Source organism: Nansenia antarctica, assembly GCF_963989245.1.
Source record: "Nansenia antarctica genome assembly, chromosome: 14".
Classification (NCBI taxonomy): Eukaryota; Metazoa; Chordata; class Actinopteri; order Argentiniformes; family Microstomatidae; genus Nansenia; species Nansenia antarctica.
The window spans coordinates 25,438,887-25,462,780 of record NC_137684.1 but is presented as its reverse complement, the minus strand read 5'-3'; the positions used below and the strand labels follow the sequence as shown (position 1 = coordinate 25,462,780).

At 44.5% G+C, this 23,894-nt stretch overlaps 1 protein-coding gene across 1 annotated transcript in view; it reads left to right on the top strand.

Moving 5' to 3' along the window:
• cspg4 (chondroitin sulfate proteoglycan 4) overlaps positions 1–23,894 on the top strand; it is a gene marked incomplete at both ends in the record, with an annotated part of 65,564 nt that overhangs the window by 30,152 nt on the left and 11,518 nt on the right. Inside the window, 4 exons of the mRNA XM_080545362.1 lie at positions 12,140–12,303; positions 13,946–17,530; positions 19,162–19,350; positions 21,444–21,725. Of these exons, the coding sequence (XP_080401488.1) occupies positions 12,140–12,303; positions 13,946–17,530; positions 19,162–19,350; positions 21,444–21,725 (4,220 nt within the window). The remainder of the gene's footprint in view (positions 1–12,139; positions 12,304–13,945; positions 17,531–19,161; positions 19,351–21,443; positions 21,726–23,894) is intronic.

Here is a 23,894-nt window from a genome sequence, read left to right as displayed (position 1 = left end):
GGTAGTAACCCATATTTCCTTTTCGTGGACAAACCTCAGCAGACGCCTTTCTCATCTTGCATCTGTATCCAAGCTCAGAGTAGCAGCATTGATTTTAGCTGAAGTCTCGATGGAGTATTTGCCTCCAGCGGCGAATAGCTGAGACATTCTTCATTTTTTCTCAGCTCTCAGCAACCAAATCTCTCAACTAGGTTCATAATCTTACCCCGCCCGCCCGTTCACTCTGTGTGTGTCTTGCGCTGCGCTCCACCAAACGAGCATTCATCACCGCCTGACAGCAGTGTCGATATTCTTTGCCTGAAGTGGGCAAAACTAGAACGGTTAGGCTCATCAATCTAAATGACGCCGGAGAGCTGACGCCATTGTATGTAAAACCATTTTGTTCGTCAATGTGTGTTTTATGCGGAAATATCTGTGCGAGCCATCTGTGGGTAGGTATAGGGCTTATCTCCGTCCCCTCGAATTATTCACAGGGACCAGTTGAGCTTTCATCAACGTAATCACGCTGTGACAAAATCGGAGATATCTTTACCTCATGATGGATTGTTTGGTGAAACGAACAACGAGGGTGGTCTGAAAAAACAGTGACGGATGTACAGTAGGGAACCTATGGGTTTACGGTATATAACTGATGAGGGAGACTATGTGATCACTATGATACGCACCCCTACTCTGAATTCCTATTCAATCACGCCGCCTTGAACAGGCCGGGAGAGCTTTGCATGGCTATAAAGGCTAGTGCAATGCACGCCCGTTTCACAATTCATTCTTTCATAAGCTCTTTTACAAGCCCCATTGTTTTACATTAATCTAATGAGATGTCTCCCTCATCCCCTTCAGAGAACCAGGGTTATAATACATACCATAACCCAAAGTTCTCTTAACTGTCCACTCGGTGCGATATCTCACTGTGGGACATTTGCGCAAAGGCCAGATTGTCAAAACCTGTACAGAAGGACCTCAGTGAGTATGTAAATATGTAAAAGGAAACCCCTTAAATGGCCATGGCAACAATGCAACAATGTCCTCATCAATGGTAGCTAGCTCTGAATGCATGTAAACGAGCTGGAAGCGAAACGTGTATGTGTTGGGAGAAACACTTGTATGTATGCGATGGGCACTGGCAACCGTTTTTATGCAAAGAAAAACACCGTCCACACTTTTCTAGTGGCAGGGCAAAGGTAGGTCCTGTTGACCCTTTTACCAGCTCTTTGCTACATTGTTCATGTACGGTAAAGAAGACTGTTTCTCTCTCTCTGCCTTTCTATCATTTCTCTCTCCCTCTCTCTCGCTCTGTCTGTAACAAATCTCCTTTTATCTGGCGAAGGAGACAGGGAGACAGATCTGAGAGGGTCACAGATGTAAACACAGGTGTGTGTGTGTGTGTGTGTGTGTGTGTGTGTGTGTGTGCGTGTGTGTGTGCGTGCGTGCATGTGTGTGTGTGTGTGTGTGTATGATTGTGTCTGTCTGTGTGTGTGTGATTGTGTGTGTGTGTGTGTGTGTGATTGTGTCTGTGTGTGTGTGTGTGTGCGTGCGTGCGTCCGTCTGTCTGTGTGTGTGTGTGTGTGTGTGTATGATTGTGTCTGTCTGTGTGTGTGCGTGATTGTGTGTGTGTGTGTGTCTGTGTATGATTGTGTCTGTCTGTGTGTGTGTGTGATTGTGTCTGTCTGTGTGTGTGTGTGTGTGTGTGCGTGCGTGCGTGCCTATGATTGTGTCTGTGTGTGTTTGTATCTGTCTGTGTGTGTGTGTGTGGGTGTGTGTGTGTGTGCGTGTGTGTGTGTGATTGTATCTCTGTGTGTGTGTGTGTGTGTGTGTGTGTGCGTGTGTGTGTGTGTGTGTGTGTGCGTGTGTGTGCTGGGGGACATGTGGTGGAACGACATACCTCCTGGCCCACTGCGGCGAGCAGAGTGGCTGCTGCTGATGAATGATCGCTGTGGAGGCTGGAAGGCTTCTCCTCTGGGGACTTCTCACATGTTTAAACCATTAACATGGATGTGGCACGGGAGCTCAGGTCCAGCTTAGGACTGGTTAGGTTAGGTTCGGATTTGATAAACATATCTCCGATATCATGTGATTTAGAGTCGGGATTGGGAATGTAGGTCGTGGAACTTTCAGTGTCCTAAGACGGACACACAAACACACATACACACACACACACACGCACACACACATACACACACCCCACGGCAACATCTGTAACTAAGGGCACTAAGAAACTTCAAATAATTCAAATAATAAACGTCCCTTCATAGCGAATCCGTATGCTGTTGCATTCTTATCATCCACATTTTAGTCAAGTTTTGGAGTTTGTGAATGAATCTAAATCTTTCAGACTTATTTCTGGCTTCTTGTCATCAAAACCTGATTACTTGGGTAGATTAAGTATAGCCCTGGATGGTTCTCTGTCTCTCTGTTTCTCTAAAAATGGTAACAGATCAAATGCACTTATAAGCACTGCAGCGTGAGTATGCCTCGACTCAGAAAGACAGAAAGAGTGAGAGTGTGGCAGAGGACCTGTTTCGGATTAATCACTGAGTTGGTTTCCTCGGCGTCTATGACTATGACTACCGACCTACATTTTCCCATTGCAAATGATACTGTCCATTCCCAAGTCAGGGCTCAACATCTCAAACAAACAAACTCGGGCGCTCGGTGGAAAGAGAAAATGTATGAATAAAAAAAATAAAAAAAAGTTTGGGGGTAGACCATTAGAGCACAGTTTAAGTTGTTTCACAGTGTTCTCAGTTTTTCCAAGAGGCTGTGTTTATTTTGGGGCCGAGATTGGTAGGGAGAGAGGGAGGAGGCAGTGGTGGGGGCTAGAGGTGGAGCGGGGTGGGTACTGTTCATTTTCTACCAAAATGAGAAGCAGCCAGCAACAGTAGGGTGGGGCCCCCCAAACAGTAGCGTGCGTGATGGAAACGGTGGCGGTGCAGTGTGTAGTATACAGAGCTAAGGGGTGGGGTGACCCAGCCAGGAGACTTAGAGGGGGGGAGGGGGGGATGGGGGGGACGGGGGGTGGTAAGAATAGCGTCTGGTAAAGCATTTAACGACGGTGCACAAGATGAGGACAGTGGATTCAGGAGGTGCGGGTTGAATTGGATAGCGGGGGGGGGAAGGCCAGGGGGCATTGGAGAAAGGGGGGGGGGGGTAGACGGGGGGATCCCTTACAGGGTCAGACGTATGTAGTGTGCCTTCAGCTGGTCTCTATTTAGGAAGCTAATATCGCGCCGCTCTGATCTCAAACACACTGACTTTAACAGGCCCTCTCTCACACACACCACACACTGGTCTGGGGCCTGTCTGAGGTATAGGAAGGGGGCCCCAACTATCCCACTTCCCTCAAATAAATCCCCTACTATCCCCATGCCCCTATTAAGCTTCCCCCCCCCCCCCCCCAGTCCCCCCTGTCGTCCACTGCACAGCACACAAAGGATCCCCAGTTGGAAACGGAATTATTTGGGAATCGGGTCTTAAATCTTCAACTCTCCTGTGTCGACATTCAAGAGAGGGAGAGATTTATGATGATGATCAGCCACTGGCTTGAAGTGTTTTCCACTCCACTGAAAAGCCAATGTCACGCTGATAATTAGCAGTGGCATGACTGATGTCCGCGCTCGTGCTCATAACTGGAGTCATAAGAGCGAGCATGAATACTGAATGATGCCTTTGAAATGTCAGTCACTCGCTGGGGGGGGCAAGGTAAAGGGACAGGGCTTACCAGGTGTATCAGTAGAGTTGATAGATTCAGAAAAACTCTGAAATTCATAAACAAAAGGTTCAGGCCAGAAAGTTGATTTGTCCTGTCCAATGTCCTCAGACGTCCTGTGACGCTATCGTCTGTCTGAGTCCTCAGGAGTCAGTTCAGGAGTCAGTTCATTGGTGTGTCTGAGTCCTCAGGAGTCAGTTCATTGGTGTGTGGAGTCAGTTCATTGGTGTGTGGTCCTTCCACCATGACTTCCATCACCTGATGCAGAGGGAAAAACTGAGCAAGTCGTCATGTTTGCATAAACAATCACTTGTTAGTTAACTTTGTGTGTGTGTGTGCGTGTGTGTGTGTGTCCGTGTGCATGTGTGCATGACTCTTTGACGACAGAGGGGTGGGGTGGGCTTAAGAAGGGAGCGGGGTTGGATGGGGGGTGGGGCGGTTAGTCCTCTGATGTCACAGGGGGGGATTATTTAAACAGAGTCCACCCGCGGGGAACTTGGAGGTTGATGGCTTCCGTAGCTCCTCTTGGGCTGACAGAGGCGTCCTTTGTACTGCCTGGTCATAAACCAGGCCGAGGCCCAGAGGCTGCACAATGCTCCTGTTGAGTTCTCTGTTTTTGTTACAATGCCGCTAGGTGAGTGAGATCATCCGTCCAGACTGAGCCTCGTATGACGACTGCTGTTAGTAGTTCTTCGGGGTGTGATGAACTGTCGAGCGAACTGTGAAGTTGTCATCTCGCTTATTAGAATGGAACATACCGGGCTCCTACAGTAAACAATGTTTACATTTTGTCCCGAGAGATACGTCAAGTAATTCCCGAATAAGGAGAGAATTCTGTGATTTTCCGCTTTGTATATTTGCACTGTAGTCCCAGTATTCTCTCATGCACTGAGCTATGGCAAATTTAACATGAAACTGAACCACAGCCAAGTGGCTAACAGATAATATTTTTTCTGGCAACCCGTAGGCTACATATAGGGGGATCTGAGTGTGGGAGGGGTCCTGGTGGAGTTTTGAGAACATACATTTGACATTGCTCTGTAAAAAAAAAACATCCCCCATGATAGGCAAGTTGCAGGAAACTGTGTGGTTAAAGACTGTACCAACCCCTCACTTCTCACCTTCCCTGATCCCCCCTAGCTTCCTGTCCAGGCGTAAGGTCTGGTGTAAGGTTTTTACGATTTGAATCCAATGATAAACTGTAACAGGCGAAACAGAGCAGCAGAGCCCCATGTGCACCACTGGAATGTGTTACACATCTGCCAGCGACAAATTCCTCTAGCAAAACAACATTTAACAGATATTTGTACTTGTCTGCAATACTGGTTTGTTTTTCTCTCTATTTTTGGTCAAAGACAATTTTTCCTAGCTTCTTTTGGCCTCCGAACCCAGACAACAGACACTCTTTCTTGAACACAGCCCCTTCACCTCCAAAGTCTTCGCCCTGTTTTCTCTCTTTTAGATTTTTACAGCTGAACTTAACCCGCAGTGTTACTGTTTGCAGTCGGAAGGGTCATCATTTTACGAACCCCCGCCTCCCTAACTCAAGATGTCAGTGTGTTGTTTGGCGAAGGGGAGCTGAAAAGTGTTCGTTATTACCAGAGAGGCAGGCCGTCCCGCTCACTGAGTAGAGATCTAAGTCTCTGTATTTATCTTTTGTTCCTCTTTGCCCATGGTGGCTTTGGCGAGGCTCAACGGGGCAGTTGGGAATTTGAAAGTGAGGCTAAAGCGTTGTTATGTTTGCTTTCACAATACCCCGGGTCCGGTCTGAGAAACAGCTCCACAATGACTGTAAAACCGTGTGTCCCTGGTGACTTTTGAATAGAGGCCTAGGGAGCCTTATAAAACATCACACAGCAGAGGGGGTTGTTGAGAGCTGTGCCTCAGCTTCTACCCTTGAGAACAGCACTTAAACAGCAGCTTCCTATACAACCCCCTGCATTCACAGACCGAAGCTAATAATGATCCAGAGCTGGAGTGGCACCGTTAGGTCTGTAACTTTGTTGTGCTACTGTGTTTGTGTTCCCTTTAAAGAGCTTTCTAGCTTGCTGGGCCGAGAATGTCAAAGAACACAGCGTAGGTGTCACAGTTAAGGACTGACTGAAAACACAGATGTCCACTGAATGCAAGAGGCACCTTTCATGTCTGGTTGAAAAGGTTTGTTGTGTTGGTGTCAGCATCGGTTATCCACCACCGACATTGCTGATGTCACTGGTCCCCTCTGAGCTGTCAAAACCAAACCAACATTGATTGGTTAAGTAGTTGCTAGTCCCTGGTAGGCAAACTGTGTTGAATTGGCCAGGCAGTACATAACTGACAAATTGCTATATTGCAGAAAATGTATATTGATCCACACAACCAGGCAGTTTACTCGCTGCAAGAGGGCGTTTAATTGGTCGAGTATACAATATCCCCCATTCTGAAGCACTATTGAACAGCTCACCATCACCATAACAGAAAAAAAGATATGTTTATTGTATAAACATTCATTTGAATGAACCCATTCATATAGATGGAGATATGATTGTTTGTCATGGTGATTAGCTGGTTGTCATACAATGAAATGTCATCACATCCATAAATAGCTGAAAAATATCACCGAAAAGTAGCACATCATCCTTCACGTGACATGATTATACCCAGACTGCACTGCACGGGCGTAGGCACAACCCAGCAAGGGAAACAAATGACCAACATGACCTCTATATATAGCCCGGCCAACCCTAGTTTCACCACTGCTACGCAAGTAAACGGTTTGTTTGGCAAATCAGTGGCTGCCAGTCTCTGTTGCCATGGCGGTAGAGGCACAAGAGGAAACATAGTTTCCATTACATTCGTATAGATATAGATATGCATAATAACGAGACATTCAGCTCATTCATGATGGGGATTGTGACTAGGAATCTGTTCATATTAAATTAGGAACGCACGTTGGTATAGATATGCATAAGGATGAGACATACAGTTCATTCATGATGAGGATTGTGACTAGGAATCTGTTCATATTAAATTAGGAACGCACAAACTAAATGATGATACACATGATTAACATATTTGTTTCTGTAAATGTATGTTGTTGTTTTTTTGTATTTTTAGGGTTAGGGTTAAATCAATCAGTGCAGTAATTGATTAAAGCATTGGTTTTTTACTAATCCACTCGTTTTAGGCGTCAATCAAACTTCAGGCCGGCTGGCCACATGTCGAAGTGTCCTTGGGCAAGACACTGTACCCCAAAATTGCTCCCAGTGAGCGGGCCAGCGACTTGCATGGCAGCTTGCCGCCATTGGTGTGTGAATGTGTGTGTGAATGGGTGAATGAGAGGCCGTTGTAAAGCGCTTTGGAGCAGCTTTGGAGCAGCAAAAAAGGCGCTATATAAGTGCAGTCCATTTAGCCCATTTAATCAGGTTAGGGTTAAGGTTACGGCTGACGCTGCTTGGCTTGAGCCAAAATGGGCATCAGCGTTGCATCAGCGTTTGGTAACGCTTCTGCACTTAAAGCATGCCGTTGTAATGCACTCATACAGCACATTATAAGACTTAAGTGCAAGCATGTTTGACTGCATTCTAATGGTGGTTTAGACCCCAGGCTGCAGATGAGGGGGGGGGGGGCAGGGACATCAGCTTAGACTAGGCCTGTTCTTCTTGCACAGCGCCTGTAGAAGCACAGAAAACCACTTTGAATTGCCAAGGAATCTGAATCATCTCCCGGCCAAGTCACAAGGACACAGAGCATTCCAAATGTCTCCAAGCTTCCGCACTTGCACTGCGGTCAATCCCTTTCCCTCTCTCTCCTTCCTCATGAGTTTTCCGGACATGTGTCGAGGAGATAGAAGCATAAAGAGGAGGGATAGAGGAGGGGGAGGAAAGACAGGATGAGACAAGGGGGAAATTCATTCACTGCTTTTGAGAGAAAGAGAGAGAGATGCATTCTCAGTTTCCTCCGAGGCACTATAAATACTGACCTCAGTCAGTCATCGAATTATAGCCATCTGCATTGGCCGGGTGCTCACAGGGATGCTGACCCGTGGACAATACAGCAGTGTTAGGCAGGGTGTGGTTGAATCAGAGCTGTCTTCAGATCTAGAACACTCCTAGTTGTGATAAACACACACACATACTCAGACAGGCACGTGAGACCAAACCTCACAGCGACTATACAACTCTGGCCTGCTGTCCACTCCAGAGAAGCAAGCGTCATAATTCAAAGTTAATGGGATCTGCAAGGTCTACACTTTCACTTTTTTCTTACTACTTTTTTAAGTAGCACCATGTTTTACAAATCCTATCCGGTAACACTTTCTACGAGGCACACACAGTATGTCGGCAATAAGGCACACAAGGCTGTGCTTTGTCGTGAATAATAAAGTAAAACGCGGTAAAACGTAAACAGGTAAAACGTGTCATTTAGCTGTTGTTCTTTAGCTTTAACGTGGAATGAAGCGCGGCTTCCGACGCCTCTCGGCCAATCGCGATGCTTGTCCTGATCAAACCGTTTGTATAAAACACATTATAGGTATGACGCCTTATGATGTCTTCATGATATGTAATAATATAATAATAATAATAATATTTTAGCCACAGCACAGCATCACTGTCTAGGTCTGAGAGGTGGATGACCTCCTGTGAACAGGCTAGTTGTGAGGGCAGTCAGTCAATAAAGCAGAAAAGTGCACCAGGATGTGTTTTACATGCAGGGCCCCCCACCCCCCCAAGCCCCAACTGCCAACTCCTTTTTTCCCCCCATACTGTATATTATATTCACAACCTTCAGAGGAGTTAATTGAATCCAGGTACACTCCGCTGCAAGTAGGGCCATTGTATCTTTTTATAATGTGCTCCTTTCTTTACAGCCTGTCTCGGCAAGCTAGGCATGAACCAGAAAATCCCCAGGCAGAATTGCTTGGCATCGCTTACTCCTTCAGTATTTTATTCTTTTTCTCTGTGAGCAATCCAAGGAAAGCTCAGACTGAGGAACCATAAGGCTTATTGTTATTGTATTTATTAATTAATTCTGAGGCCAAATGCTAAATGGTTAGGCTACTTGGCGTCGCTATTAGTTTGGCGTCAAAGAATTGCAGACAACAAATGTGCATTTCCATGCAGTGACATAATGATAATTGAGGCCATACAACTCATGAATTATAACGTTGGTCAACCTTTTTTTTTTTTTGCTCTTGCTACACATCATCATCATCATCATCATCATCATCCTCTGTCCTACCTGTAACCTACTATCTGCCTAAAACGATTAGTTTTGCTGACAAAACATCAACAACAAATCATTACATATTGTTCATTTAGCTATAGTGTGGATGTAGAGTTGGTGTTTTTATAATGAGCACCCAACTAGTGCAAAGTGCATTTAGTCTATGAGGGCTGTGTAGGCAACATAATAATATCAGACTTGTGCGGGAACGTTTTCACGAGCTGCTTGTTGATACAGACTACAAAAAATGTTGCAATATTCTCTATGGCGCCTCATTGTTAGGAGGTTTCAATATTCTCCACGACACCTCGTTAATACTGTACTAAGCGGTGAGGTAAACTAGTGTTGTAGTTTTATATCATTTTATACTGAGAAATTGAAGTCTCTCTACAGTTTGGCGAATCTAGCACTCAAGGAAGGCCAATTTCCTTCCTGTAAGGAATGGGCCAAGATCTGTGGCGCAGTGAATAATTCTGACTATGGACAGGGCCCATAACTTGTGCAATCACAGATTTGTATAGTATGATTATTATTACCAAGAATAGTGACCTCGTGACCAAGGACAGCTCTATAAATATGAGTTCCGCCGAATATTGGGGGCTTTTTGCTTTTTGTCTGCTCTTTTCTCTCTGCGCTCATGTGACTTTACTTAATAAAAGGCCTCTTTGGAGACAATTGATTTAAGCTCTTTGTGCTTTATAAGTTTTACTCAATCTATTAAGAATCAATTAAATCCACGACACCTCGTTAATACTGTAGTAAGCTGTGGTGTAAACTAGCTTGACTTAAGCGGGTATTGAACTCACAACCTTCCACTTACAAACTGGCCACGCTAACTACAACAGGTGGAGCTGATGACAGGACTGACAGGGTTATCACAATACGGTTCAATATTCGTGGATATTGGGTAGTTGGGCAGTAGGGCACTTCAGTTGAGGAATGGGAAAATGTTTCTGAAGGATGAATCAGTTGGAGACAATATGACGACAAATACATTTGACAAGGTGACATCCTAAAATTGGCTCGAGTTTACTACATGAAATTGCGCGTGGCACCTATTTTAATCTCCACGTGGAGTCCGGCCCAATATAACCCCTGGTAATAAACACAAGGCAGTCGTGGTGGCTTAAGATGGCATAGCTGATAATGATTACTATAACTTACATGTCATACTTAGGATAATTGTCCCTGTGTATCTTTGAACCTTGGGAGATACCTCCATTGTGCATCATGGCTTCTGGAGTGTGAACATAAACGTGCCTTTGGTTTTTGTCTTGAGACAGTTTGTCACGGCTGTCTTCGTTCATGAAAGAGGAACCTTGGCTCCCATGATGTGCACTGGGTGATCGCATTGGTGTTTTCCGACATCAAACCGACCATCTCCTTTTAGCTTAGTTACATTATGTTTGCGACTCTCTGATGCAGTTTTGTTTAGTAATGTTTGTTGCTGATGCGGTTTGGAATGGGACCGGTGCCAGGATGAGAAAGCACAGGACAAACATACCCTTTTGTGGTCGCAGTTGGCAGTACAGTGTTAATATTGATATAAAGCAGATGCAGACTACTCCTCAACCACACACACACACACAGACACACACACATACATACACACACACACACACACACACACACACACACACTCATACACACACACACATATACACACACACACACACTCTCTCTCACACACACACACACAGACACACACACATTAAGTCTACTAAATACATATTTTGACCTTTTATAGTAACAATAATGAATCTGAACAAATGCAAATGTATTTTGTGCAGTGCAAAGTACTGTGATCATATCTGTCTAATTTTGGTGGTGTTGCACCATTGAGGCTGGCTTCTCTGTCGCTGATTTCTTGGTGCTCTGCAATGAAATTTATTTTCCAATCTCGTTCTCGAGTGCCAACTCTGTCGTCCGTTCCTCACAGCTGTCTTCAAGCCAGTCGCTCCAGTTTGACCTCTGACCGAGGAGGAGGCCTGTGGGTGGGTCGCCGAAATCCCCTTTCGATCTCTTGGCTCGGGCCTCGGAAAAGAAAGCCTGCAGTGAAAACGGGGGCCTTGGAGGTCCTCCAGTTTAATTTAGGAGCACAAGCATTGGAGGGGAAATAATTGACTTCCTGTTCATTGACATCCTCCCTGTTGAGTGGTTTTACATTTTGGAGCTGGGGGATTCAGAGAGCGTGGTCCGACTCCGACAGGCAGGTGGCTGGATTTGCATGTCGTTGGAATGGAAAGCCTGAGCCTGGGAAATCCTTACAGCCAAAGAGGAGAGTCGCTAGTCGCTTCCAAAAAAACCTTTCTCAGGGTAATGACTGATGTCTCAGTAAGAGAATCCCTTTGAGGCGACGTGAGCACCTCTTCAGAGCACAAGCAGCTGCGCCACGCCTGATAATGTACAGTTTTAAATCCACAGAGAGCTTGTGTCGTCTTTACTGTGTATGTTCATCTGTACTGTACTAGACAATAGACCTGCGGAAAGCGTTTTCTAATTAATACTCTGTACTGTAATTCAACAATGCAGATGCTGTGGTATAGAAGGATGGATTTGAATCACGGCACAGCATAGCTTCAATGTGACTTGCAGCTATAGGCCAATGCAAAGAATTAAAGTGAGTGTACATTTCACCATGCCAGGTGGTACCAGGGATCGATAGATGTATTGATCTTTCAGTAAACACATACAACAGTGATGACTCATGCACAGCATGCCCTTTGCATAACAGTAAGCTATCATTTTAGCACACTATATATTTAGATATGCAAATAGTTTATTAGGTTTTCATATAGTGTGATGTCATATAGATACTTACTATTATGCCAAAAAAATACATTCTACAACAGCATGTTTGGATACTGGATTCTGATTGGCTAGCAACAGTGGTAAATATCCCAACAACCTTCAGTTCAGACCGCATTTCCAGTATCAATGCGCCTCCCAATAATCAATCTGATTAAGAACACCTGTGCTGACCTACAATGCAATCGTTGATCTTGTTTATGGGACTATATTCTGTGGCGGAATGATATATGTATTCTGTGTATATATACTCGGCTTGGCCTCGTGCCACAACCCTGTACCAGTGGTAAATGAGTCCACAACCCCCTTCCTCTCATGGTGAATTGCTTCCGTAAACCATATACTTTCGTTAACTATTCAAGGGGAAAAAATCATAATGTTTCAGTTTTTTAACGCTCCACACCTTGTTTGTCTCCACAGCGTCCTACTTTGGGGACAGTTTCTGCAGGATACAGTCCATCCAAGATGTCTCCTCCTTCCACCTGTCGCTGCAGTTTAAGACCGGTCGACGGAGCGGGCTGCTCCTGCTGGCAGCAGGGATGCAGGACTACCTGTTCCTCGAACTCCAAAATGGGAAATTACAGGTCAGTAGAAGACACGTCTGTCTAAATGGGTTAATATCATAATGTACTGTAACAAACCTGTATAAGGTCCGTTAGCAGCTCCACCAAGGGAGTTAACTCTCTTGGGGTTGTGTTTAGCGCGGCCGGCGGTTATGCGAGAGATCGGGGTTCGACTCCTGCATGGGGCGAGTTACACTCCCGGTCCCGTTCGCTACAGTACTATCAAACAGGGTCTCAACCTCCTAGCCTAGAAGGTTCACGAATTCATCTCACACAAGCAATAATCCACGATAACTTACAGGGCTTCGTTATTTTGTTAATTTTAAGTGTTCATTGAAATTCCTCTTTCTTTCATGTCCATCAAATTCCACTGTTATCTACAACTTCCCAAAAGTCCCAAAATTAAATGAATGCTCTTGGTATTACAAGCAAAATGATGAACATATATTTGCATTTATGCATCATATCTGGCTATGCAGTTCTTCAATGGTCACCATCAAAAATAACAAATGCTCTGAGAAGAAAATCGAAATAGTCCATGTCTCATGACAGTTACCATTAGACGGTACTCCGAAAACATAATAAATTGTTTCCCTTTGTTATCTTCACTAGCTGTCACTATAAAATGAGATTTTTTATTCCATAATGAATTGCTTGACAAAGTCTGTGAAGAACTAAATTAGCATCAGATGTGCTGTCATAAACATTAGTGTACAAACAGAAAAGGAGCTGTCCAATCCATTTGTGATATAATTGAACTGAATGATGATGGAAGCAATACAAAGCTAATATGACCATGTCAGTACTCTCCAATTGCCTCCTTTCCTCCTAAAACACTTTGTTTTATGGAAACTGATCTGAAAAGACTAGGGAAAGCAATATGACCAGCACTCGAGTTGAGGGGGGATGGCATCCCCCCTGAAATAAAAACTGTTAAAATCATCCCCCTTCTAAAACTGCCCTTTCCATCCCTTATGTAATTTTATCTATGAAAGTGGTATTACTGCTATTTCAACATTTAGTTTTGCAGATATTGAGTAAAATACTGTGGGCGAGGGGGCACGCACACATGCAATGACATTTTCACCAAGTCACTGACACTGAAGACACTGACGCTGTGGGGATGCTAAAATTGTCCCCATATGATAAAATCCACCATCCCCCCTGATTTTCTTTTACAACTTGAGTACTGAATATAACTTAGTTGTAGGATTTCTTCCGGAGCCCTCCTCCCACAAAATCACATGGGAGTAATGCAGAGCTTTTTATAAGAGGTGAAAGAGGTGAAAGAAGTGATTGTATGTTGTCAGTAGTGCAAAAGAAAGAAACGGTTGATTCTGGATTTTTGGTGCAAGGTCAGCCATGTTTGAACTTGAAAGCCAGTGAGAAGGAAAGAAAGACTGTGTAAGGTAGGGAGATGAAATGGATAGGGAAAGGTATTCTGCTGATGAGAAGATGGATAGTGGTTACTAAGCGTTACGGCAGAGGTTGTACTTTGTTTCCCTTTTTTGAATTTCTTTTTATTGTATTTTATCTTTATATGTTTTATTATATTCACTTTATGTTCTTATTCCTGTTGTAAAGCACTTTGAGCTGCATTTCTTGTATGAAAGGTGCTATATAAGTAAAGCTTTACTTACTTACTTACTTTATTGTTTTCTAGGTGCGAGTGGAAATGGGGGACGGTGAGAGGGTGCTGTCGTCATCTCCAGGGCTGCAGCTGAATAACCTTCTGGACCACAAAGTGTCGATCACACTAAAGGATGCCAAACTGACCATGATGATCGATGACCTCTTCTCCACATTCATCCCAGTGCCCGGCACACAGGAGGACCTCAACATTGACCTTGGGGTTTACCTGGGAGGCACGGGAGACCTGGATGCACCGTACATCAGCAATGCTATACCACCATTCCGAGGTTGCATGACCAACATCAAGTTTGAGTCCCATCAGTTTGATATTCTTGACAATGAGCCAACAGACTGCCATGACACCAAGGAATCCTGCAGCGGCGAGTTCGAGGCCGGCGACGGGGAGACGACCAGTTTCATCAGCCCCGACTCTTTTGTGTCCCTCCCCACTTGGAGCAAGGCTGCCGACAGCACCCAAACCTTAGAGTTTCTCATGAAGACCACCATCGAAGACGCACTGCTTACTTTTCATCCTGGTCGCGAATCTGATTTCCTAGCGATCGGTGTTGTGGGTGGCTATCTCAAAGGGGTGGTGGACCTTGGCAGTGGGATGATGGTACTGGACAATCCCAAAGTGCAGCTGGATGACGATCAGTGGCACAGGATCAGAGTCCAGGTAGACGAGAGTGTGTTTGAGATAAACGTGGACAGTGAGGCTGCCTCGCTCCCTCTAAGTGGCTCTGACAAACTAGATTTGGTGGGAAATCTCTATCTGGGTGGGATTCAGGGCAAGATGAAGGATGTTTTCCGGGATGGTTTTCTGACTCGTATGGAGGATGAGATAACATCTGAGTCCTTCATTGGGTGCATGGGAGAAATCAAGGTGAATCAAAAGGACAGAAGCCTGCAGGACGCTTTGATCACAAAAGACGTTCATGTTAAATGTGAGGGAGAAGACTATGACTATTCAAGTTATTACTATGAGGCCACCACAACCACCGCCCCTGTTCGGTTCCGATATGAGGACGTTGACCCTAATGAAAGACACTGCCACTCAACCGACGACATGCCAGAGGCATTCCGGAACATAACAAAACTCCTTGATGTCACCCCATTGCTTGTGCCCGAGGGTGGAGAAGCTGTCCTCGATGTCAACAACCTTAGCCCCACGTTCGACCTAAACACAGTAGGACTCCGCCATTCTCAGGTTATCTTCTCTCTTCAAAGCGATCCTTGGTATGGATTGTTGGATATGAACATCAACACCAGACGTACAAAAAAGTTCACTCTCCTGGATGTGATCAATAAGAAGATCAAGTACCTCCATGACGGTAATGAAAAGTATGGGGACCAGATCCAGTTAGAAGTGGTTGTCCACAGTAACAGCTTCTTGCCGGACTGTATGAAAAATCCACGCCAGTTCGTCCTTCCAGTTGAGATCATTCCTGTCAATGATATACCACAGCTAAGTGGAGGAGACCTTTTGATCACAGAAAATGGTCGCACTCGCTTAAGTCCCAACCTTATCAAAATTGTAGATTCAGACACTCGTTGTGATGAACTGATTGTCACTGTGACCTCAGAACCTAGCACAGAGGTTGGTTATTTAGAAAATTCCCTACAACCAGGAAGGAGCATCACAGAGTTCACCTGCAGACAGTTGAAAGATGGCAATATATATTTTGTCCACAGAGGTGGGAGTGGAGCAGGAATAACTCTACAGGTATCTGATGGACAATTGATAAGTCAATCAACCACTTTCAAACTGTCAGTTACACAGCCCCACATGAGCCTTGTGACCAATACTGGTCTTCTTTTACCTCAGGGGAGTAACGCTTCCATTGGGCTAAAGAATCTAGCTGTCCTTGCGATGCCTCGGAATGGAGACATAGTGTTCAATATCACACAAGCTCTGAGATTTGGAGAATTGCAAATTCTTAGCAGCAATAATTTGTTCAAACAAGTGACGTCTTTTCGCCAGTCCGATCTGGACCAAGACCTTCTGAGATACATTAGCACAGATTCAAGTGACCATGAGGATATTTTGGTTGATCACATTCAATTTGATGTCCACCTCGGACAATTTTCCTTGTGGAACAACACTTTCTTGGTCAAGATCACACCGTCTCAGGTTAGAATGGCCAAAATGGTTCCACTAAAGATGGAGGGAGGAGATCCAAAGGTAATAAAACACACTGAGCTTGAGGTCGAGGTGAGGGGAAGAACTGTTGACTTAGAATCTCTGAGATACATCCTCCTGAAGGCTACAACGCTGGGTACACTCCAGTTGCTTGGCAAAGAGATGGTTGAGGGAGACAGCTTCACCCAGCAGGACCTGCAGGACGGCCATGTTAGCTACAGAGTCTGGGCACGTAGAGCCGTGGATAGCGAGGACCAGTTCCAATTCAGAATCTTTGCAGAGAATCAGTACTCCCCTGTGTACAGCTACCCAATTAGCATCCTGGCTGATCCAGACGTACCTGTCTTAACCGTACCAGACGTACCCGTCTTAACCAATGAGAGACTGGTTGTTTTGGAGGGCGGGGAGAACATTCTGAACAAAGAATATCTCTGGGTTCAGACGCCCAGCTCAACAAATTTTGTGTACAGGATGACACAAGGGCCCAAGCATGGTCATCTCATCAGGGAGTCCCCACCTGGCCAGCCCAGATTTGAGGGCGCAATCAGTGTGTTCAGCAATGAGGACCTCCATCTTGACAGGCTTATCTATAAACATGACGGCTCAGAGACCGGCAGCGATGAGTTCTCTTTCCTGGCATTCGAGCAGACGCCAGGTAGCTCTAGCATCCAAACTGACGGTCAAGAATCCATGAGCGGCGTGTTTAGAATATCAATCCAGTCCAAGAACGACCACGTACCTCAGCGTGTCGTGGATAAGACCTTCAACGTGGTCCGGAACGGACAGCGGTTGCTGACTACAGAAGACATTCTTTTCAAAGACGACGACTCAGGCTTCAACGATACCCAGCTGGTCTACGTTCGCGTGGGCATCCTCTCAGGGAACATCGTATCAACCTCCGACCCCTCCCAGCCTCTCTTTCGTTTCACTCAAGCAGACGTGAGGGACGGAAACGTTCTCTTTGTGCATCACGGAGCGGACCGCGAACGCTTCCAGCTTCAGGTGTCAGACGGTCTGCACAAGACTACTGCCCTGCTGCAGATCCAGGCAGGTGAGCCTTACCTCGGCCTGGTCAACAACAACATGGTCGTCATGGACCACGGCAAGACCAAGACCCTCAACACCAGCCTGCTGAGTGCAGAGTCCAACATGGACATCCGAGACGCCAGTGAGATTCAGTACGAGGTAACGTCGCCTCCGAGTGACGGGAGGATCATCGTGAGCGGGATCGAGGCTTCCCGGTTCACCCAAGAGGATCTGAAAAAGGGTGTGGTGTCGTACGAGCATAACGACGAGAGCCTGAGGTCCAAGGATTCTTTTGGCTTCATTGTGCGAGCTAAAGAACATTCAGAGGAGGACATCTTTAGGATCAAAATATTCAAGCAAGGTTACCTATCCGAGCCTGAAGTCGTTAACAACAAGGTCATCATCTCTTACGAAGGAGAGCACACCGTGTTGGACCAGGACCATCTGAAGGTATGTTTACATTATATTCCCTCCTACATGAATTAAATCAAGGGTTTTTGTCCTGTTTTCATCACAATACTACTAACTGACTTAATAGACTGAAATTATGCTTATGAAGTTGTTGCTCTATTACCTAAGCATACACTCCCAACACTTGTTTATTTATACATGTATGTTTGTTTATTTAGTCAAGCCATCATAACCCTCAACAATTCATTGACAGTCCCAGTAAACCAAGAGTCCGAAAGACGTCCTCAGGGAAGCCGGAATGTGAGTTCAGATGACGTCTTTCTAGGACGTCCAGATGACGTCTTTAGGACGTCTTATGGACTACAGAAGACGATTCAGTAGTCCATAAGACGTCCTAAAGACGTCCAGAAGGCGTCATCTGAACCCACATTCCGGCTTCCCTGAGGACGTCTTTTGGACTCTTTGTTTACTGGGGTGTTTACAGTATGTGTACATTTTGTTTGAATTTTCAAGGTTTGTTTTTTGTCTGGGTAGCAGACCTTTGTCTTCACATGACATATTCAAACACACAAATGTAATATAGAACAGAAGATGTGTTTTGTAACCCTCGCTATGATGTTAATTAGACCCACATGAAGTCAGAAATAAGTATCACTGTTCAAAGTGCCTTCTTTTAATCTAGTTCCTAATGTAGTAAATTATAGTCTATTAAGTGTGGAAAACACTCACTAAGTGTACCCTAAGGATGTTGCTGGAACTGTGTATAGCTTCTAAGATGAATGTGTATAGCTTCTAAGATGTGTGTACTTGATCTTAAGAGTAGACTAATTAAGTTTTATTTTGGACAATACATTATTATGTGTCCCTGTTCTCATATTGAATTGAGAAACAGGAAGAAACATCTTCAAAAAGGTGTTTGATAGTTCAAGTTAAATTCCTCTAAGCTGTGTTCATGTCTTTCCTCAGTATGCGCAGACAGTACACTGAATATGTTGTTGATAAATGCAACGCAACAAAACCCTGTTGTGATGCCCTTGGTGTAGTAATATTGACAAGGCTGATGTGGAGCTCCTTTTAAGTGCATTCTCACTTTAACATGGAGAGCAGGCTTTGCAGATAAAATGTCAAATTGGTGCAAAACTGTTCAGCAGCAGCTACCGGCTCCAAAACCACTAAAGACCTGATCCAAAATGCTATATTTGATATGGCCATAAATCAGCTGGGCAGCATAAATATGCTAAGCATAAATGCTTCACATTTAGTTGAGTTTATGTTGCAGATTTTTTTACAGTGCAGTACATCTTTTCCTACTGTACTGTACCTCCTACTGTGTAAAGTGATAATACAGAAAAATAAACAAAATCATAAATCATTAAAATCATCATTTTGATTCAGCACTGCAGTCCAATCATACATTAAAACTGTGTGCATATACCGATTATTTTATATTATACAACTTCTCACCTCTTGGCTTCAAAACATTACTCACTCTCAGTTTTTTTTCACATAACCAGCAACTACTCGATATCTCTAACATAGCAAGTGTTAGAGATATCAACATTTATTTACATGTATTCACTTTTTAATTAACAAACTTACTGTTTGCCAACAACAATTACTTGGTGAAGTGAATAACGATGCTGCTTCCATTTAACACACTCACCTCTCAGGTGGAGCAAGCAGACATCCTGTCCTCAGAAATGGTGTTCACCATCAAAGAGCCTCCTCGCCTGGGCCACGTGGTCATGCTGACCAACGACTCTGACAGCACAGCCGCGCCGGTCCTGGACTACATCCACTCCTTCACACAGCAGGACATCAACATGGGCCGGATACTCTACGTGTCAGCTCTCGGCCAGGTTTGTGAACTAACCTTTTGGCTTATTGTAGGGCTCCATAAGTCCCTGACCCAGTAAACAAAGAGTTCAAAAGACGTCCTCAGGGAAGCCGGAAAGTGGGTTCAGATGACGTCTTTCTAGGACGTCCAGATGACGTCTTTAGGACGCCTTATGGACTACAGAAGACGATTCTGAACCCACATTCCGGTTTCCCTGAGGACGTCTTTTGGACTCTTTGTTTACTGGGGAGTTCCACTGTCCTGCTGGTTGGTTTTTCCATAGTACTTAGTATACAAGACTGATTTCTCATCCCAAGACAAAAATCAGCAGGACTGTCTGCAGCCCTCAAGGACTGGAGCTGTGCACCCCTGGTGTATCATATGTTCAAAGCAACGTTACATTTAAAATGAAAGGTTAAGATCAAAGTCCCAGATTGAGCTATATGCCTCGAACTCATATTCATGGAAAAGAGGAGCATTAAATTAAATGAGGAATGTGTACAGTGCACATCCTTCCTATGCAGAGTCAAGACATATGGATCTACACAAAAGATGGTGACTGTGTGAGGCTTGGACTCGTAACATTAAACTCCCTTTGAAATCCATTCAAAGATTTTAGAAAAACTGTTTTTAAATACAAATTACTAGTAACTTTTGAGAAAATAGATAGAGACAAATGTTAAGTTACTATTGCTTAGCCTTGCAGAGGGGCATTTACTCTGGTACAGTCCAATCAGTCTTAGGGCCATTGATATTGTACTGAATACCAGTGTGATGCCTGTCTCTCTCTCCCTCTCTGCCTGTCTGTCTGTCTGTCCTTGGCTGTCACTCTCCTGCATGAAGTCAACACATGCAACACACCCTCTAGATTTAAGCTGTTCATTTCATCAGAGATCATGTATGATAATTCAGATTTCAGATTCAGATATGACAGATCACCAGTCTATATACTCTCTGGGCTTGGAGAGGCACTTTTCACTTTCTTACCTGCTTTTTTGTGGCCTCTCTCTCTCTCCCTCTCTGCCTGTCTGTCTGTTCATCGCTGTCACCCTCCTGACATAATGATGATGGCAACAAACAATGTCACATGCAACACACCTTCATGACCCATAATTACTGTGAGTTAAAGTTAAGTTACGTTAAAAACATCTAAGATGAAAGCACTCACATTTGCCAGCTAGTTTGCCTGGGGTGGGGTGAGGGCAACTGTTAAGTTTGTAGCACATCCTTTGCTGCTGCTGCTGCTGTAACAGCTAACTTGCTGTGGTGTAGAATAAGACAGTAATTGTACAAGTAACTATGTAGCTAAGTGTTCTTGGCTTCAAAACATTACTCACTATCAGTTTTTTTCACATAGCCAGAACTACTCAACATCAATAACTCAATATCTCTAACATAGCAAGTGTTCGAGATATGGATGAATGAATGATCTTTATTGTCATTGTAACAGGTACGACGAAATTGAAATGGGTTAGCGTTATCAACATTTCTTTACATGTATTCACTTTTTAATTAAACTTACTGTTTGTTGTTGCCAACAACAATTACACTGTGAACTGAGTAACGATGCTGCTTCCATTGAACACAGTGGCACAGCTTATAACTGAGAACCCAGAACAAGGCAGTGGGGGTGGGGGGAGTGTTCGCCAGGCTGACAACAGAAAAAAGGAGGCCTTTTTAAAAAAAGACAATACCTTTTTTCAAACTAAGGTGGACCTTCTTTTTGGGGGGGGGAGGGAGACTATTTTGCCTGCTTCTAACATATCATATCGCCCCTGTCCTGGCTTCTACACCCTTGTGTTCTGTCATTTTGTTTGTCTTTACTTATCAGTTCCATTGACCCAGTGAACAAAGAGTCCAAAAGACGTCCTCAGGGAAGCCGGAATGTGGGTTCAGATGACGTCTTTAGGATGTCTTTTAAAACGTCCTAAAGACGCCATCTGGACGTACTAGAAAGACGTCACCTGGACGTCCTAGAAAGACGTCATCTGAACCCACATTCCGGCTTCCCTGAGGACGTCTTTTGGACTCTTTGTTTTACTGGGGAGAATGATATCCAAAATCACTATCTATTAAACTATTAAATCACTAATCGTCTTGGTTACTGTTATCCAGGGCAGTGACTCGTTCACGGCCGACGTCAGTAACGGATTCACCACCGTGGACGCCCTGCGGGTGGCGCTGAACATCGTGCCTCACCTCATCCCGGTCCAGGCTCTCAACTTCACGGTGAGAGAGGGCGGCGGTATGGCCCTCTCCGCGTACTTCCTGAACATCTCCCACCCCTTCTACAGCGCCGCCAACATCGACTTCGTGGTGGAGGAGGCGCCGCAACACGGAAACCTCCGCTACCTGGACGGAGACGAGCAGGAGCTCAACTTCTTCACCTGGGAAGAGGTGGGTGCTTGGATGGATGGATGGATGGATGGATGGATGGATGGATGGATGGATGAATTAATGAATGAATGGATGGATGAATTAATGAATGAATGGATGGATGAATGAATACATGAATGAATGAATGAATCGTTTAATGACCACCACGACCAAGTTCGGTGGAATTTGTTGTCGGTACAGATGGGAAAACTCAATACAGCAGTGTCAAATACATTAAACATACACACATTAGACATGCCTATCACAATGGACAATGTACACATATAACCACAAGACAAAAACATAGTAAATATTTACAACTTGTAAAAAGTGCAGTACATTCTGGCAGGGTCTGGCAGGTGTTGAGTCCTTATAGCAGAGGGGAAAAAACGTTTTTGAAACAATTTTATAGGTTACCTTAGGAAGAGGTGGGTCCTCTATAGGTTACCTTAGGTAGAGGTGGGTCCTATAGGTTACCTTTGGTAGAGGTGGGTCCTCTATAGAGGTGGGTCCTCTATAGGTTACCTTTAGGTAGAGGTGGGTCCTCTATAGGTTACCTTAGGTAGAGGTGGGTCCTATAGGTTACCTTTGGTAGAGGTGGGTCCTCTATAGGTTACCTTTAGGTAGAGGTGGGTCCTCTATAGGTTACCTTTAGGTAGAGGTGGGTCCTCTATAGGTTACCTTTAGGTAGAGGTGGGTCCTCTATAGGTTACCTTAGGTAAAGGTGGGTCCTCTATAGGTTACCTTTAGGTAGAGGTGGGTCCTCTATAGGTTACCTTTAGGTAGAGGTGGGTCCTCTATAGGTTACCTTAGGTAGAGGTGGGTCCTCTATAGGTTACCTTTAGGTAGAGGTGGGTCCTCTATATGTTACCTTTAGGTAGAGGTGGGTCCTCTATAGGTTACCTTTAGGTAGAGGTGGGTCCTCTATAGGTTACCTTTAGGTAGAGGTGGGTCCTCTATATGTTACCTTTAGGTAGAGGTGGGTCCTCTATAGGTTACCTTTAGGTAGAGGTGGGTCCTCTATAGGTTACCTTTAGGTAGAGGTGGGTCCTCTATAGGTTACCTTTAGGTAGAGGTGGGTCCTCTATATGTTACCTTTAGGTAGAGGTGGGTCCTCTATAGGTTACCTTTAGGTAGAGGTGGGTCCTCTATAGGTTACCTTTAGGTAGAGGTGGGTCCTCTATAGGTTACCTTTAGGTAGAGGTGGGTCCTCTATAGGTTACCTTTAGGTAGAGGTGGGTCCTCTATAGGTTACCTTTAGGTAGAGGTGGGTCCTCTATAGGTTACCTTTAGGTAGAGGGTTTGTTTGAAGTGTTCTTTCCACACAAAACAGATTAGTTATTAAAATTCAAATAGTAATGACTCAGGAATGAACACATTTTTAATTACATTTAAAAACATTTTGATAATTTCATTAAGTGAATTTGGGAATTGATTAGTCTCTATTGTTTCTATTAAAAATACCAAATTACTGAGTTGAAACTAACGAAACAAACTATTGACTCTCCAATATGATCTCTTGTGGCCCATTAGTATCTTCCTGAAACCAATAAAGAACCTTACCTTTAGTAAACAACCTCATAGTCAAAAAACTAGACAGAAATAAAATAAAAATTTGAATTGAAAACAAAGCATGACTCACCCATGTTGGCTATTCTGGGACCAACACTTACTCACTGGACCAACTATATCATTTAGATGCACCATAGCTTTTTACTATGCTTAAATTACAAGACACTCACTGAATAATATCCACCTTTCCAGACTTTGATCTTGCTAGTTGTTTGTCATGACAACCGAGGCTTACACTCAGTAGACTAACTTTTCAAAGTAGCTATTTCACTATTCTGTGCACCGTATGTATATCTGCTGTTTTTGATTCATCATGCGGCATTAGTCAGAGAGAATCGGGGTACAGCAGTTGTCTGTTTTCCAACCATGTGGTCCAGAGGCCCCGCTCACGGAAAAGAAATTAAAAATACATGAGTGGTTGCCGCTGGAAAAGCCTCATGCATTCTGGATGGACCACGGAGCCTTGCGGAGCTTGTTAGTCACTCGATTTACGTTAGCTACGTGTAGCTCCCCTCTCCCTCTCTCTCCTCTCCCTCTCTCTCTCTCTGTGTGTCTCTCTCTCCTCTCCCTCTCTCCACACCCCTCCTGGCTGGAGGATTTGGGTTGTGGAAAAACTGA